We start from the raw sequence: 18,505 nt of genomic DNA, 5'->3' as shown, positions 1-18,505 counted from the left end.
TACTTTTCTGCACTGTAAATGCTGCTGGACTATAAGCAAACAGACTGAGTAACTGATACTGTTATTAAAGATAACTCTGGTATGTGATAAATGCCAGATAGGCTTTAGAAATACTTGCCAGATGCCCAGTTCCCCAAATAGAGTCTTTTCAGGGTATATATGAGCTGTCCCTAAACACACAGGCAGACCTGCTCACTAGATATTTGAGATCATGATACAAGCACAGTTTCCACCTTAAATTATTCTGCATATAAGCTTGAAACAAATGAAAGGTGACAGATTGAACAAATACAAGACTGAAGATCATCATAGTACAGTTATTGCAGAAACAGCAATGTGAGTTTTCATGTGTTACACCATTAAGGCTGAACAGCCCATTTTCCACATTTATAATTCCCTGACCCTTGGAAATCCTAGAAGAGAAGCAATCAGTATAGTGGATTTCATAACCTCAGTATGTCTGAAGGAAACAAGACAAACATCCAGCCTGATTGTATATTGTGTATCAGACAGTCATTAGCTGGAATGATTGCTCAGCATTCTTTAGGATCTCATTTGAAACAGTGATTTACTGATGCAAGATTCTTCTGTCCTTATGCTAAGTTCTTAACCCAAGGGTTTACAATTATTTTTCCTGGGGATGATTCTCAATTCTTACCATATTACATAAAATCTTCTCCCTTTGTAACTGAAAACACTATAAAGGCAATATGGCTACACGGTGCAACTGCACACAGTTTACCTGTCAGAGCCCTCAGGGAACCAACAGGTTTTAATCACCTTGACCAGCCTTCCCTGGAACCTCCACTCACACCCTCTGCTCACTGGTCTGGGAGCCCCACTTAAGCTCAGATATGGCCTTCAGTCCTTTCCCATTGTGCTGGGATTTTTTCCACTCCTGGCTGACTCTCCAGTTCTGTCTCCTGCTGTCATGGACACAGGTTGCTGTTGTAGCTTCATCTCCTGAATGGACTTCTAGGGCAGACTCCAGACCTGACCTGTTGCCTTGCTTTGCCCAAGGGTGACTTGCTGTCAGCAAACCTGTCACTGCCACCACCCTTCTCACGTTCAGATACTGTCTCCTGATTGGTGAGGGCACTGCCTGTGCTTTCATTACCTTTGGCTCCTTATTTCTCTTCCCTCATGGAGTAGCCACACTCCTGTTGCTCCCTGACCATTTCTTTGTGGATTGTTCATGGTGCATAGGACAAAATCTATGAGCCATAGACCAATCCATCCCATGCTCCTGGCCACAGACCTTAGTGTAAAAGCATGGATTCCAGGAGAGTTTGTGTCACCACAGCATTTGCATGTGTGTTTTTCACTCGAAAATTTTCAAGCACATCTGACATCAGTTCCTTAAAGGTTTCTCACCTTACTTTGGATCTTCTGAGCCTGGAATGATGGTTTACTCTTCATACTGTCATGTGTGCTCTGCAGTTCAAACTAAAATATATGGTTTCATTTCAGAAACAGATTTTCAATTATTCAGCAAAAAATATTAGATATTTATCAAAAATAACACTTGAATATTCATCTAATGTAACAAATACATAGGGGACATATTTTGGTATTGTTATATCCACAAAAATTTGCTATGTACACCCCATTTAGTGGGAAAATTTCAAATCAAATGACCACAGAAATGTAGGTCTAAATATTAACTAAAATTTATTGACTAAGATAATGGTAAAAAGTAAGCGATGCTTTGTTTGACTATGAAATATTACTTATATATATATGAATAAATTCAGCTTTTAACTGAAATAGATACTGGGAGGACAAAATAGAGTGTCAAAGCACACTTCATGAAATTATTAATTAGTGGTAGAATTCTACTGATGGTTACTAATTTAATTTTATCATGTTTGCTATAGATACTGATGTGAAACTGTCTGGTATCACGGGGATGAACACAGTGAATAGAATATGCAGCAGTGATGCTGAAATGCATATATTACATACATAGCTTAGTGACATAACTGCAAACTGGGAATCAACCAAAGCAAGAATTCTGTATGAATGGGACTGTTATTCCCTCAGCTTGGCGACTCTGTGGCATAAAAGTTAATGGAAAAATAATATGTGGATTTAGAGAAATATTGCCAGTTTGGAGACTTGTTGGAGGAGTTTCACAGAAAGGCTGATTGTCTCATAATTAGGAGAATAATAAAGCAGCACCAGAAGAAAAGGGGGTTGTGCATTATGCATCCAAAGAGGCAGGGGTTGATATATGGATGTGAAATGACAGTACAGCTATAAATCATACAATCCCTAAGCCCAAGTAAATATAATTTTTCAGATACTCTGAGATCTTTAAATACTTCAGTCATTTTTCGTCTTCATACTGGGGGATTTTTAGGTAAGGAAGTATTTTGTAGCATACCTCTCTCTTTTCAGGCTTCATGGTTGCACATCTGAACCGGTCAGTATTTGCTTTCAGGAGCAGATCCTGCAATTACAACAATTAACTTGAAGAGTGTGGTACATTTAAATTCTCTAAGAATGATTTTGTCTCAAAAAGCCTTGCAGCCCTGACCACTATTTTCACAGAATATTCTGGGTTTGAAGGGACCCACAAGGATCATCGAGTCCAACTCATGAATGGCCCCTACTGGGATGAAAACCACAACCTCAGCATTAGCACTGTGCTCTAACTAACTAAGCTAATCTCAGGGTCTATTCATTGAATCATAGAATGGCTTGGGTCATCTAGTTCCAGCCCCCCTGCCATGGACAGGGACACCTTTCCTTAGACCAGGTTGCTCAGAGCCACATCCAGCCTGGCCTTGAACACTTCCAGGGATGGGGCATCTACAATTTCTCTGAGCAACACGTGCCAGTGCCTCACCACGTTCACAGTAAAGAATTTCTTCCTAATAACTAATGAAAACCTACTCTCTTTCAGTTTGAAGCCATTCCCCCTTGTCCTGTCACTACATGGCCTTGTCAAAGGTTTCTCTTCATCTTTCTTGTGAGTTCCCTTCAGGTACTGGAAGGCCACAGTTAGGTCACCCCGAAGTCTTCTCTTCTCCAGGGTGAACAATCCCAATTCTCTCAGCCTTTCCTCGTAGGAGAGGTGCTCCATCCCTCTCATCATCTTGGTGGTCCTGCTCTGGACTTCCTCCAACAGGTTGATGTCCTTCTTGTGCTGAGTTGGATGCAGCACTGCAGGAGGGGTCTCACCAGAGCAGAGTAGATGGGCAGAATCCCCTCCTTTTCTCTGCTGGCCACAGTTCTGCTGCTTTGGATACAGTCCAGGACACAGTTGGCTTTCTGAGCTGCAGGTGCACATGGCTGGCTCATGTCCAGCCTCTCATCCATCAGTACCCCCAAGTTCCTCTCAGCAGGGCTGCTCTCGATCTGTTCATCCCCCAGCCTCTGTTGATGCGGGGGATTTGCCCCAACCCAGGTGCAGCACCTTGCACTCGGTCTTGTTAAACCTCATAAGATTCCCATGGGCCCAATTCCTGAGCTTGTCAGGTCCCTCTGGATGGCATTCCATCCTTCAGGAGTGTCAACCGCACCACTCAGCTTGGTGTCATCAGCAAATATGCTGAGGGTGCACTTGATCCCTTCATCTCTGTCATTAATGAAGACATTAAATAACACTGGTCCCAAGACGGACCCTGAAAGCTTGACTTAGTATTTATATGAATTTTCATTCCTGATTAAAGACTTGAAGTAAGCAACTCTTGATTTTCTACACAGTTCTGCGTGGTTGTATCCTCTGCACAGGGCATCAGGCCTTTGATAGGTCCATCCATATGAAACATCCAGACTTCAACTTAAAAGCATCATACTTATCCATGGCACATGAGTACCATTGGTAGTAACTGTTTCCACATAGCTGACAAACAGTGGCTTTGTTTTTGAGTTACATTAGAAGATTATGATCAGGGGATCACAGCACCAGGGGTTGCTCCAGTGGGCACACCTCTGGCAGTAATTCCCTCTGTCATTTTAAAGAGGGAAGCGCAGGCAACCATGTTTCCAGTTTTTGTATATTTCTTTTGGTTGTAAACCAAATTCCTAATCAGAGCTGTGAAACACAGACTAGATTTTCTAATGGCTTTCTGGGCAGCAGCTGATAACATCAGCGCTTCCATAACTGTCTGGAGTGTGGCTTCCAATGTTCTCACTCCTCACAGATGCACAGACATGGTTCTTATAATGACAGCTACAGCTTCTGCAGAAATGCTATGAAACAAATGGCTTTTTTCATGCATATTTCTGTTCGGACCCATCATTTCAGCTTGCTTAGCAAATAGTCAAGGGAACTGACCTTTGTGAATGCTTTGGATGCTTTTTATAACATTTCCAGAGGCGGCAAAAGCTGCTGTTATTGCAGCTATAATTTCTGCGGTGGTTTTCCTTTGTTTCTTGTATTCATGCATTTTCTCTACTAAAGAATGTGGCTGGTTGTAAAGTGATTTTATAGTTGCCATAGGTTTTTGACAATTTAGGCATTGTGATATTTAGCTTTTCCTTCCTGGTTTTTCTGAGAAGTTCATAATGTACAAATAAGTGCACAGACAAATAGACATGAGCTTCCTCAACAATATGGAAATAACAAAAGAATAAAAAAATTAATGTTTTATTGTTTTATTGTTTTAGAATGAAATATCAAGCATAGGTAGTGTGATGGGCTAGCAAAAGGAATGCAAAGTTTATCCCCCTAGAATCTATCACACATTAAAGCACTTACTATAGTTTTGGAACAGAATCCAATGCCCCTTTCACAAGGACATGAGGAGAGCCCAGAACAGTGATGAATGGACTTGTACTGGCCAGTGAAAACTAGAGTCAGGCATTTTCAGAATGGAGGTGTGAGAGTGCAGTTAAAAAGGAGTCACATGGCAATACCTTTTATCAAGCTTATACCATTATTTAATTGGATATGGTGTCTGCAGTGTGGGGAGGGAGAAAGAAAGTGGAAATGGACATTAAATTAATTCCTTTCCAAGGAGAAGATGATAACAATCTGCTTTAACTGTGACAGGAGCTAAATAATTGAACAAGATTCATGTCAAAGTTTGGATAAAATAACTAGATCTGTTTGTTTTTCCAGGCCTCCCTTCTCCTGCTCTCTTAACACACAGACTGTGTACAAGCCAGGATGACTTCCTGCTCTCTCAGGTGCTGAAGGAAAGAGTATGAAGTCTGCACAAAAAAAGAAGTCAGAGTCTGCTGATACTTTAAAACAGTGGATGATGACATGGTTATTTATCAGTTACTACAGAAAACAAAAATATTGAACATATTTTGTAATTTGAAGCCTTAATTAATAACCAAATAACTTAAATATCCACATTTCTTGTGGGAGTAAAAGAACCATCAGACTACTTCAAGCTTGAGAAGACAAGGAAGTAATCATGTTTCTGTTACCTTATATGCCCAATTGCAAAATTTCTCATATGGTACTTGTACAGTGACTAAAAGGTGGATCTTGCCTCAGACAATTAATAATAAAATAAAGAAGATGAGGAAAGGGTGCTAGAACAGAATAGAGGATACAAACTTCATGACTCTATAAAGAGCCACAAGGTGCAAAATTTAGGTGCAAAAGCAGGTATGTTTCAGATAAAGTTCTAAGACCTGTGAAGATGGAACAATACAGAAGAACAAGTTTAGAAGAAAGGAAGCAGTAGAACAAGAATATAATACACTTACGCTTGCTTTTTGGAAATTTTTTTCTTTGATTTCCTCTAGTTGCTTTATTTCCTTTGGAGGTTTGTAGGTGCTTGGAGGAACCTATATTAAAAGAGAAAAATCTCTAGAACATAGGATATAAAACATTCCAAGTGACACATTCACTTTTACCATAGAACAGCAGCAATTATTTTTTAAATATTGATTCTTTTCTATTAGTGCCAGTGTAGAAGACAGGGACAGATTCCAATTAGCTGGAACTACCCAGGCTTTTCAGTCCTGTCTAATGTAATATAATCTCTGGTCAAATGAAAAAAAATGTGAAACTAGTACAAGAAAGGCTAAAACAATAGTAAGTCCTATAGGCCCTATCAAAGGGGAAAAAAATGTTGCCAGAATGGGAACAGTTCTGTTTGACATCTCATAAACTTTAGTTTCACAGCACTGACAGCCACATAGGGCAGCTGAATAAAGTTTAGCTGTGGAGCTCTCCGGCACCCTGTGTGATAGTAGCAACAAGTTACAGGGACTCCAACGAAGTTTAGTGAAGAGAAATCCTCTGAAGCTTAATAAATACCCAGAAACTTCATTGTAACTGAGGAAGTCCTTGAGCTGAAATGGTGGGAGACTGAGAAGGCAGGTGGAGAAAGCAGCAGCTGTGCTTGTCCCATCCCTCTGGTCTTCCCAGACATCTGTGTTTAGCCACTGCTGGAAAACATACACTGGGCAAAATGGGCCTTTGCTCTGGTTTACCATGGCTGTCCCAATGTCCTTGTAAGGGAAAACCACTGGAGGTATGGATTAAATGTTTGGAGGCTGAGGACTGAAAGGGCCCTCCTAGCATTAATGAAAGATTTGGGAAAGCATTCACAGATCAGAAGGTGCTACAGCTAAAATGACCAGGAAGTGACTGTATGGCTGTCATAGGGATCAACAGGAGACTAGGGACTTTGGGGAGATTTCAAGATTTGCTCAAGCAACAAATTTTGACCAGAGCAAACTCTGAAAAAAGACTGAATGTCTCCTTCCTATGTGGGTGAGATAGTCTGACAGCTTAGTGGGCATCTGCTTAAATGTTTATCTTGCTAAAAATGTTCTAGATCAATTAGAAGTTACAAAATTAATTAAAGAATTAATGGGGGAAATGTATAGTCTGTATTGTACTGGAGATCAGTTTAGGGAACATATGAATCCCATCTAGCTTTATTGGACTGTATAAAGAGCTGTGCTTTCAAAAAGTCTTGAACCTGATGGATTGTGATTCTGTGACTTTCCACTGCCTTTACTATGTGACATCTTTATCTGCAGCTACAATAAATGCACAAACAGAAGAAGCTAGCAATTAAATGCACTGGTGAGACTGCTCAAGTATTTTTGTGAGCTTTTTAAGTAAAGCAGAAATGAAAGTATTTCCCAGCACTATCTAAGAATTTTTATTATGCTTTCATAGATGCAGAAATTAAAGCCCAGAGAATGTGCAAAGGGTTGCACATGCAGTGAGTATCAGTTTATTTCACTCTCCTTCCTAGTCATGTGCTGTACCTGCAAAACTGCACTTGTCTGCCAATGTAAGCTGAAAATCTCTCCTCAGAAACAGCTATGCTTATTCCAAGTAATTTAAGGAGGAGACTTTTCAATCAGCTCTGTCTGAAAAACGTTCTTAGCCTTGTAATTCAGCCCTCAGACACCATGGTATGAATACCAGGCAGACAGACAGATAGACAATACAGCAATTACCCAATTGCTGGAAGAAGATAAGAGGTCACTGTAAGTAAATTGTAAATTCCAGCAACGGAGAGATCAAAAAGGCCAAACTGTACCTACTTAATCCAAATGTGAAAAAAGGGAGCTGGGAGTAAGACACCAACCTTGCTTTCCCTCTCCAGCCAGTGGTCAGGCTCACATAGGCTGTGTGGATATCCCTTAACCAGAGGTTTATTTTGGGAGTAGGTACCACAAGAAGTTTAAGGAAGAACAAAATTATTAATTGCTCTAAACTTTCATCACTCTTTTTTAAAAGTTATTGTTGTAAGGTGGACAAGGACAAGCTAATGCAATGCTATTGTATTAAGGGTTTCCATTTTTATACATAAGAAGATCATAAATCTATTGTTTGGTCTGTATATTTGCAAACAAAATCCTCTGTATTGCTTAAATTATTTCACCCATTTAATTATTTTAAACGATCAGCAATTTCATTCATGAAGCACAGCTGAAATAATAAGGAAAATATCTAAAAAATACATTAAATTTGGCTGAAAGGCATTACAATAACATCCCAGTGCAGCCTTTTTGGTTTTTAAAATATATTATTGGTTTTTAGAAAATCTAAAAATAAAATCATTGCATAATCTTATTGTTCTGGTACAGTGCTGATACTAAAAGAATGGATTTTATTTGTCACTCTAGGCCAAGATATCCAAGGAAGTTAAATGTGTCCAAATAATTTTGCATGTTATCAGGTTTAAGCACCTGTCTCTATTTGTCTCCTTTGAAAACTTCAAGGCAAAGCATTCCTTTGTAGAATTGTATTTATGAATGTGTGAGTGCCTATGTGCATACTTGTGTCTGCATCCATGTGCAAAGGCCAGTGGAAAACAAGAATTTACAATATTTAGACCAAATATTTAGAGTGAGTAGTTTCATTGTTAAATTTCAAAAATAAACTCTCACTTTACTGACTCTTGCCATCTGAGCTTGTCTTTTCAGTCTCTCTTCCTTTCAGGATGTAAAATGGTGATACTGATAACAATATGGCAAATTAAAGTGAAGCTTAATTTGCTGAGATAGGTATAGAAATGAGTACAACATGTGTCACTACTACACTATTGGTTTTAGATCCACACAAGCTTTAAATTTGCAGACCTGGCCAGAATGTAAACCAAATTTAGTATAATCCTAACACCCCAAATGAACTTCACTAAATGCATCTGTGTTAAAGCAAATTTATTCTAAGAGGGGCTGCACAGCATAAAGGTTCTAAAATGACAGCAACATGACTCATTCCTATACTGATTAAGTAGTTATTAAATGCAGTTTTTCAGAGCCTGGTATTAAGCTATTTCAATGTAAAATCCCATTAACTGTATAACACAGTACCATTAAATTGCTCTGCCATCCTAAGATGTAAATGGTTTCTAAGAGCATTCAACACATGTATTATTTAAAACCTCAAGTGCTAATACAAGGTGGCAGATAATGCCCAAATCTATGATTTCCAAGCTCACTTCCCACTGCATTTGAATACAGATGGTTTTGGAGTCCTTATTAAGTTACTCACAGCAGCTTGATCCCAGATCCTGTTTGCTTTACCCCAGAGAGATAACTTAAAACCAGTTGTGGGTCTCTGATTTGTACCAGTGTAACTGAACCACAATCTGAGACAATCAGTAAAATAACAACTTAGTATTTCAAAGATACATCTAGTCTCATTTGAGGATGAGCAGTGATTTTAAACTGAAAAAACTTTAATTTCAGAGCTCATTTGAGGATGAGCAATGAATTTAAACTGAAAAAACTTTAATTTCAGAGATTCAGCACTAATACAGTTAGAAAGGAATAAAATTCCACCCTCAAGGAGGAGCTGCAAACCTGGAGTCCATCTCATTTCCAGTTAAATGGCTTTTCTGTTTATTTTAATGAGAGTTCATCTACAAAAAAATCTAAGTTAATAAAACATTTTCATTTCAATGTTCTTTTCTTACCTGCTTCGGTGCATTATCCAAAGCAAGCATCTTACAAAGCCAAGGACTATCAGAAACACTTGTATCAATGCTGCCATCAATTTATACTCATTTTGTAATTCTACCTCTGAAAGTCACAAAATAACCACAAGAACTAACCTTTTCCCTTTCCTTTGTTTGCCTTACCACTCGCTTACACAACATTCACTGAAATGAAAAGAATTAGTTTATCGGTGGATTTTTAGAAATCTGACCTTCAATAACATAGATTATTGCCAAAGTCCTTTTTGATCTGTCAAAGGTTGTAGATTTTCTATTCTTACTTAAAAGAGGTTATTAACTCCCCTACCAAGATTTTGTGCACAAGCATACAAAAAATTTAGAGTTTTTCAAATCATAAATCAACTTACAGGTCGTCTTTTTTCCAGTACTGGCAGATGTGTTGGCAGAGGAAGAGGAATGGCACGTGGTTTGGGCACAGTCAAATTAAATTCCTTTGGCTGAGTGACTTTAGAAGTCTTGACAGTGGTAGCACAATTATTTAATTTATTTGTGAGTTGTTCAATCAGTTGCTGGACTTTTGGCTGCCATCTTCAAATAAAAACAGAATTTTCAATTTGATTTTAATTTTTTTAATTTCATACAAACTTACACACTATATGAGGTTGGCATGGGTGCAAATTCTGTAAAGCTTTCAGCCATTCAATTTTGATAAAACTGGTCTATGAATCTGTACTCAGGGTTTAGTTGCACTGTGTTACTTCACCTCTTGATAGATGCTGGTCCATTCAGATTACTACTGGTGAAATAGCCACAGTTTTTACAGACTAAGCAACTATTTCTTGCTGCCAGTTCGTTTTGCAACAGGACCAGACTATGAATCAGAAAAGCAGCTGTCATAAGCTAATTACACAGTTAACACACTTAAATGAAGAGACTATGAACGAACAGTGGTCTGAATAATGTCACTTGTACCAACCAACAGAGCACACACAAATCAATCTCAAAGCACAGGCAGTTCTAGTAAAAAAGACAGAAAGATGTAAGGAGTTTGGTGAGTTAGCAAATGAACCCTCAGTGAACCCTGGGGGCAGCCAAGATAATTTTTTCTCTGTGTTTGCCTTTGGACTTGTATGAAGGTTCAAAATTCTTCCAAGGAATGACAGGAAGTGACATATTAAAGGTAAGACACAAACAGTGTACTGTCATTACAGGAGGAGGCTTGCAAGTAACTTGTGCAAGTGATGAAGCTCCGTTAAAATAAATAGGACTCTTTATATTAACATAATTGGCATTAGAAAGAGGAACACACAGACATATTTAAAAGAATTTGCACTACTGAACTGACTAAACTCATCAATGCATCCTCAGCCCCCTGAAGGAAGTTTCAAACACAGGAACCAAATCTGGTCTTTAACATTCTTGTATAACTTACATTTACCACTTCTAGGCAAAACACAATTCATTCCACTGAGTGTAACTGACTGTGAAGGACAGCTCCAATAAGCTGAGTGCTAATGAAACAAGCAATGGCCTAAGCCTCTGCCTGCATGTGTACATATAAAAATGGTGTGAATATGGATGTGTACCTCTATCTCTACCTCTCTATCTGTATCTTTAACAGTATTGTAAGCATATGTTGTAATTAGAGTCACTACACTGGAGTATTTTGAGTCAAATTCTGACTTCAAATATATCCATCCCTGCGGTTCCTGTAGAACTCAGTAAAATTTAGAGTAGTGCAAGCCAAATCTATGCTATACATTTGCTGGAGTGCTCATAAACTACACAGTATGAAAGGATTAATTCTAGTGACTTTGATATGACAGAACCAGATGCAAACTCTTTTTCAGCTGACATTGTTTGTAGCACGTTTTTGTCTAACAGTGCCTGCCATCATCTGGGTTAATCTATACTGTTCTGGATAAAAACAGTGAAAAAGTGACCCAGTAGGCTGCAGAGCTGGTGTTTGCCCGTGGAACATGGATATGTTCCAGTCTGGCAAGGGTACTGTTGATACTCTATCACCCCTAACCAGTGTGTAGATGCACCTGGCACCTCAGAGCGTTTAAACTGTTAAATGATGCTGCAACTGTGTAAATAAATAATAATTTTAAAAGACTTGTTTACATGCTTATCTGATTTGCTCAGAAGGGATTTTATGACCATTGGCATAAACAAGTCTGTGCATAAAACCAAACTCAGAGAAGTCAAACATCATTTTTTCAAATGCCTAATGTCACAGATGTTGAAGTGACTTATGAGGCATGACTCTAACTCAGTAAGATAATTTGAACCTTCTATTTTTTTTTTTTTCAGATTATGGTGTTTGATATATTCAGGGGCACCAGGGAATACATGTACAACAGCTGTGAAAGAACTTTTCTATGACAGAACCTTGCCTCTGGGTAAGTAAAAGGGATTACTGAAGTCTCATGAAGACAAGAAGAGTTCTGAGAGACTTCAACAGAAGAAACACTTTAACAGAAAACTCAGCTTTCAGGGTAAGCCTTCCCCAGCTTTTAAACTTTGAGCTGACCAGAGACTACTAAATTCTACTTACCTTAGCAGTGGATCAATCAAATTCTCTTTTACATACAGTGAATCGTAGAAGTGACTCCATTCATCTTTTATCCATGTGTTCAAATGCAATTTATTGAAGAAGAATCTAAGAAACTAATAATAAGTGGTTTATTTTATCTATGAATACTGAAGATATGGTGTACTTAAGACCACAAAAAGATAGCTGTTTCTATTACAAACACTGCTGAAGAGCTAGCTTATATTTTACTTTGAAATTATAATCATAGGTGCTCAATATTTTTAGGTTCTTCTTAGTTGGTGGACACTCCCATGTCTTTCAGCCCTATTTTGTGAAACACCAATAGATACTAAAATATTTTAGTGGCAAAAAAATCATCTAGAGGCTGCAACATACAGATGTGTTGGTTCATCTTTAATTTGCTTCAAAGATTGTGAAAAAACAGTTTTTATTCAAAATTAATTACTACTGGAATACTCTGATTTTAGTATAATTTTACAATAGAGTTTCAGAGTTTAATATACCCAGAGTCAAGTTCTGATTACTTATTACTAGATGATCCATGGAGCCCAGAAACATGTCAGGCCTGGCACTGCACCTGAATTACTTAAATTCTTTTCACCTCCCTGGGAACTGCACAGGGAGAATTGCTAAAAACTATAGTAAATGTTATACAATATATTTTCTTCTTTTATTGAAATATAATTATTTGTCATATTCTCATTAAACTAGAAGACTGAAATTTGGCACACTTATACATTGTATGGTTCTACATGCTGGAGGAACAGCAACTAACATTTGAACTTTTGTTTGCCACTGCGGTTCACCAGAAGGTCAAAAGCTTTTCTTTAAATCTTGAACTATTCAACTTTTGAAACACTCTTGAAAAATGGCACTCAGATTCAGCCTGTATCACTTACAGCAATATAAATTCCAAATTTGAACATTAGCTCTTTCATTAAAATTCTTGGAAATGAAAGTACAAGCATCATGCTGAAACAGTCACAGTAAGAGAAAAAAGCACATTAAATAATTTTGATATTATGAGACATACTGGACAGCAGTGTGCAGTCATTCTGACAAGCTTCCAGTGGAGACTTGCAGAGCTTAGTTTAGACTTGGCATCAGCCTCATCTTGAGTTGGTTTCTACAGAACCATAAAGCTCTTTGTATTAAGTTTTTAGTTCTGCAAGACTACCAAGGAGCTTCTTAATTCAAATGCGGTTCCAGGCACAAGGTGCCTCAGAGCTTTGTGAATAATTCAGCTACAAACCATTCAGATTTGACTCAAGGTGTTTGCTGCAGAGGTGCAACAGATGTAAAAAGCTTTCTACTTGAAATCTGTAGTCTTGATATGACCATTTCCAAGGAATTAACTTGTAAATTTAGCCTTATTTTCATCTATTGTGCTTTTGGTAGTCAAAAGACTAATCAATGCTGCAGGACTAGAAGAATATTACCCCCTTGGATTTCGATTCTTGCCTAGAAACTACTGCTTCTCCCCAAAACTGCAGATGCTGGCTTATAAGCACACCACTCAAAAAAAGATCTTTCATCCCTAAAAGCATGACTATAAACTAAGTGTTGAATTGTCAAGAAGTTGGTTTTTTTGGTGCTGCCAGATTCCATGGAGTTTGCAAAGCATATGGTAAGGAATGCATTTCATCCCATCGGTCTTTGTCCAAGTCATTCATTGTCCTTATGGAGGATCTTCCTCTGTAGCACTTGCGTATTGGATTAAATTTGTCCCCTAACATAGTAATTTGTACTTATGCAATGTATAAATACAATGTCAGAAGTCTAGACAGAGTTCATACCCTCCACCAGAACAGAGGCACTTTATAGACACTATTTCTACCAGTCATTGTAACAAAATTTCACATCCAGTTATCCCAGCAGTTATGTGTGATTACAGACCCAGTGAACAGGTCCCCTGCCCCAGAACTCTTCCCATTTCATGGAAGGCCCTGACTACACACAAAGTTTATAAGAACCATGGTTTTAAACCCATCTGAACAAGTGTATAACAGGAATGAATTGATCATGAGCTGATACACTTAAAATTAAGCAGACCCTGAGATTTGAAGCTGGTTTCAAATTCCTAGGTATTCAAAGAGCTCACAGAAGAAGCTGATGTAGAAATGCTGCAGGTGGTAATTTGTAAATCCCCCAGTTTTCTTTCACTAGCTTCCACTAAGTTAGACTCCTCCTGTTCTGTTTCCCCCTCAGTATTCCTCTTTATAACTAGCCTACCCTAAGAAGCTTCATTCAATTTTCTACTTCAGTGGCATGTGAGACTACGCCTCTGAACTGTTGTTTCGGCTCTCCCTGACTCTCTGCCTCCTAAATATGTGCTGTAACTATCTTTTACAAAGTACAATTCGACTGCCACTTCAAGATGAAGAGATGAAACAATAAAAAAGGCTCACAGTGATTTCTATCTGTTGTATTTAACAGCTGGCTGTTACCTCTTTGAGGCCTCCTACTGCAACACCAGTCCTGTACTGGTTATTAACATTTCTCCCTGTATTAAGACAAATGCATAATCATGTGATTGACACATCTGTGATGTACTCCTGAGGTACAGAGAATGGTTAGCTGTGTAATCAGATATCAATACTGTGATGTATATTTTTGTACTCTTTTAGTCACAGTCCCCAAAGCAATGCTACAATAAGTATATGCCACAATATGCATCATACTAGAGAATACTTGGAATGCAGCCCTGGAACGGTCATCGAGGCACTGCAGGGATTGCAAATGGCAATTCAGGATGACTGGACATCCTTTCTGACCAGAGTGTGTCTGAACCAAAAGTCCACAGTCTTAGTTTTGATAATCCCTATCACAGATGGCGAATGCTGGCAGAATAAGAGCCATGAAGCCATAGCACATTTCTTTTTTTTTTTTTTTTAACAACAAAAACTTCTGTGTTTTGTGAACTGAATTGCTAGAACAAATCCCTTATATTTCTATTTGGTCTTTGGCCATATGTGACACAGGTGGCAAATCAACTATCAGTGGCTGTTGCTTTTATAGCAGCAAAATGGGGCATCTCAGATTTCTGTTTGGATTCTCTCAGCATCTGTCTCTTGAGAGAAGCCACTGGACAGTCATTTTGGTAACAGTATTATTCTGCTTGCTCTTCTATCTTGAATGTTCCAAAAGTTTCACTACTCACAGAGCATGGTAACCAAGTTTGATTTCCCTTTTAGAAGTGGTGGAATTACACCACAGGGAATTATGAAATGAACTGTACCCATTTTTACTACTTTAATGTACTCTGGCTGTAGTAGGACAAGTGTGTATAGTTAAAGACTGGTTTTAATGCATTTTTCAGGTGGGCTGAATTAATACCTTGCTTTTGAGAATTTGAACATACCCTGCTAATATCCTTAATGCATTTTTACACGTGGGATTGTACAGATTTCTGAAAAACAAATAAAAGGTGGGAAGTTTCCTCATTTGGTAATATCTTTACCTCCATGTAAGCATTTGCAGAGCTGAAATGCTTATATTCACAATATATGCTTTTGACTCTTGATTTAAGGAAGTAACTGCAAGAAACAGCAGGTTCTGTTTCTCTATATAGATCAGCCACTACCAGAGAACACTGTTACTGACCCAACCAGGGCTGGTTTTACCTCCCATACACCATAAGGCTGATCTTGTCCTACTATTCCTACCTCATCATAATAGCTATTACAATGCCCAGTTCTTATAGTGATGTTCTTTTGAAGATCTCAGAAGTTCATTAGAACAGCTGCTAGAAGCAATTAGAACATGAAATAGAACAAAACAGGTTCTTAAATGCTAGAAAGAAAACACTATGTATTTTGCATATTTCACAAGGCTATTAAGAAATTATAAAGCTATTTTCAGCTTCATATTGAATTTTTATTTCAATAGCATATTTTCTCTAATACACAAATCCTTAAATTCTAAAATAAATATAGAACAACAACACGTATGAGTAATAGAACACAAAAATAGGCTTGAGCTAGCAATGCATGGCTACTTTCTTAGAAGGATAATCACACTGAAGTTAGAAAAATGGTTTTTATCCTATGGTTCTGTAATTATACAACCATAAAGAATTTTTGCATGTATTTTTAATATTACAAAATAAGAGCTTGTGATTTTCTGTTCAAGCAGATGAACATGTGTGAGGCAGCATTACTATTCTGTCTGGATATTCTGCCCAAATGAACATATTTGAACTTGAACAGGGAACCACTGTGACTTTGAGTTGAATGGATTCCATCACACAGTCTTGTAAGAGAAAGGTCTTAAATCTCACACAGTTGATCACATTCACCTGAAGACTACTCCTTTGAGTAAGGTTCATCTGTGTGATTAAGAAAATTCCATTCAGCCTGTGACGTGCTGAATTTATTTTTTAATTACAGTAAATCTATCCTAGGTAAGTATATGTGAAAATTTTTTTAGTATCTTAACTGAATGCAGACAAAATAGTCATCAGGCAAAATCTACAGGTCAGCATCCTGAAGGAGAATCCCAGATTTCTGGTAACTTTTGTTGCTAAGGCTGCAGATCTGCCTTCTGCTGTTTTTGTCTCTGTTGCTGGGGGGACCAAATGCTGCTTCTAAATCCTCTGCTGCAGGTGCATTAATATCATCTACCATCACTTTGGAGACAAAGAACCTCTTCTAATGCAAGAGAAGAAAAACTAGGTACCATGGTGATGAAGATCTGATAAGTACTTAAGTGAAGTCACATCTAAAGGGAGAAAAAGCAGGTGCATACCATTGGAAAACACAGCACTTTCCTATCAGAAGAGTTATTCCAGACAAGGAAAGAGAAATTATCTAAACTGGAACATCAGGGCACTGATGCTTAAGCCATATAAAGCTAGGTGAATGGAATCAACAAGGGATAACTGGCAGAAGTGGGAAAATTGTGTTGCTAGCTGAACGAGCTCAAGATGCATCCAATCCAGTGGCTCGTGTCTAAGATGTTTACCAAAGAAGGGGCTGGGAGAGCATTTTAGACAGAGTGATTTGTCTGTCTACCAGATTATGATAATTCTTCCAGCCACTTCTCTGTTCTTTCTGATAGTTAATGAAATATATAATTTTTGTCTCTGAATGGAATTAATAAAAACCATTCCACACTAAGTCCATCTAAAACCAGACAACCTAACCTGCTCTCTCCCTACATACTGCAAAGCAGCTGTACTCATTAAAGAGACACTGGCATCCACATGAACATTCAGAGTAATCACTACAAGGATAAACCTTAGCCTTTTGACTATTAATTACTAAAATTTGCCTGTCTCTTTAATTCCATATTTGTTATTCAAACAGCGTGTTCAGACTATGCTTTGAAACATCTGGATGATCAAAGGTTACAGATGCTGTGTCACCAGTAATTTAATTTTTAGCCCATTTTCCTGGGAAAACAGTGCTTATGAGAAAGCATTGCCACTCAGTTTATCCCTCTGCCCCTCTTTACAACATAGCTTTTAGGATAATTAGCACTTTCAACCATTTTGAAAGAGAAGCAGAAGATATTTATATTGCTACAGATTTCATGAAAATTAGCAAACAAATAGTGGAGTGAACCCCAAATTCGGGACTCCAGAGAAGGAAAGGCAGGCAGAACTTTGTTGTCCCGCTTTTTATTTGGCAGCAGTTGTTTTGACAATTGCATGTTGTATTGGGGCAATTGGTACACTAATAGCTCCAAGTAAGCCATTGTTTTTTGGAAAGGAGAAAAAGTGATGGAAGCACAATAGGCTTGACAATGAAAGTGGTAGTGGGTTGTTCAGGGGGAAAAAGAACACTAATCAGCAGGAACTGCAGGTTTCAATGCAGATTCATTGTGTATGGAAAAAACTTCTCCTGCCTACAGTCAAGGAAGGAATGTGAGCAGAGGCAAGAGTAAGAGTGCAAGTTGGAGGGACAACTGCAAATCACATGAAGTGTAAATCGTGTGATTATTCTACCTTCTCAGGTTATATAAAGTATATTTTAAATTGATCTTTGACTGAATATGAGAATCACCCCATAAGTATAGAAATTTAAGGCGTTTGTGGTAACAAAATACTAATTAAATTTCTGAATTTTAACAGCAAATAACACTAATTTCTCAATTTAAGTTATTCTCAAAGTTGAGAAAAGTCATCTGATTACTCAAACACAATGAAGAGATAATTATTTTTTAAAATGTTTTGTATTTCATTACCTTTTGCATTTTTGCAGTGTCTAAGGACTTCACAATTCTGCTGAAGTGCTGAAGACCAAGCTCTTCTAGTTGAAAAGTAGCCAGATAACAGATAACTATCAAAAGATACATACATTTAAAATGCAGCAGGCAATTCTAATAAACCTATACTCAGCATACTCTGGGGTTTAGACTGTCACTTTAATTTTAACAGTTTTGATAGTGATTTTTTCAACATACTCCATTTTTAATGTTTTCAGAGAGGATGGCTCTTATTATTCTGTTCCAAATTCACAGTTTATTATACATAACAACATCATACATAACAAAAATTTTAAACATAAATTTTCATATTTATTGTACTGTTTTTCCCAAGTGACCACTTTGCCTAAAATGTTGTAATCTTTGTTTTTGTTCTTGGAAATAAAATCAGGTTTTTAAA

The 18,505-nt window shown here is 37.8% G+C and overlaps 1 protein-coding gene across 5 annotated transcripts in view; it reads right to left on the bottom strand.

Annotated features, from left to right (window-relative positions):
* The window catches only part of CFAP99 (cilia and flagella associated protein 99), a 56,574-nt gene that overhangs the window by 21,982 nt on the left and 16,087 nt on the right, over positions 1-18,505 (bottom strand). For all 5 annotated transcript variants that reach the window (XR_004356570.1, XM_032685155.1, XM_032685152.1 and 2 more), the window contains 6 exons: positions 18,085-18,179; positions 11,899-12,011; positions 9,746-9,926; positions 5,674-5,754; positions 2,387-2,452; positions 1,375-1,434 (listed from right to left, as the gene is read on the bottom strand). Coding sequence is in view for 4 of the 5 variants with exons in the window: in XM_032685155.1 (XP_032541046.1) it covers positions 1,375-1,434; positions 2,387-2,452; positions 5,674-5,754; positions 9,746-9,926; positions 11,899-12,011; positions 18,085-18,179 (596 nt within the window). In the remaining variant the exon portion in view is untranslated. The remainder of the gene's footprint in view (positions 1-1,374; positions 1,435-2,386; positions 2,453-5,673; positions 5,755-9,745; positions 9,927-11,898; positions 12,012-18,084; positions 18,180-18,505) is intronic.

Source organism: Chiroxiphia lanceolata, chromosome 4 (assembly GCF_009829145.1).
Source record: "Chiroxiphia lanceolata isolate bChiLan1 chromosome 4, bChiLan1.pri, whole genome shotgun sequence".
Taxonomy (NCBI): Eukaryota; Metazoa; Chordata; class Aves; order Passeriformes; family Pipridae; genus Chiroxiphia; species Chiroxiphia lanceolata.
Note: the sequence above shows the minus strand (reverse complement) of the source record. Positions and strands in the feature narration are given on the sequence as shown.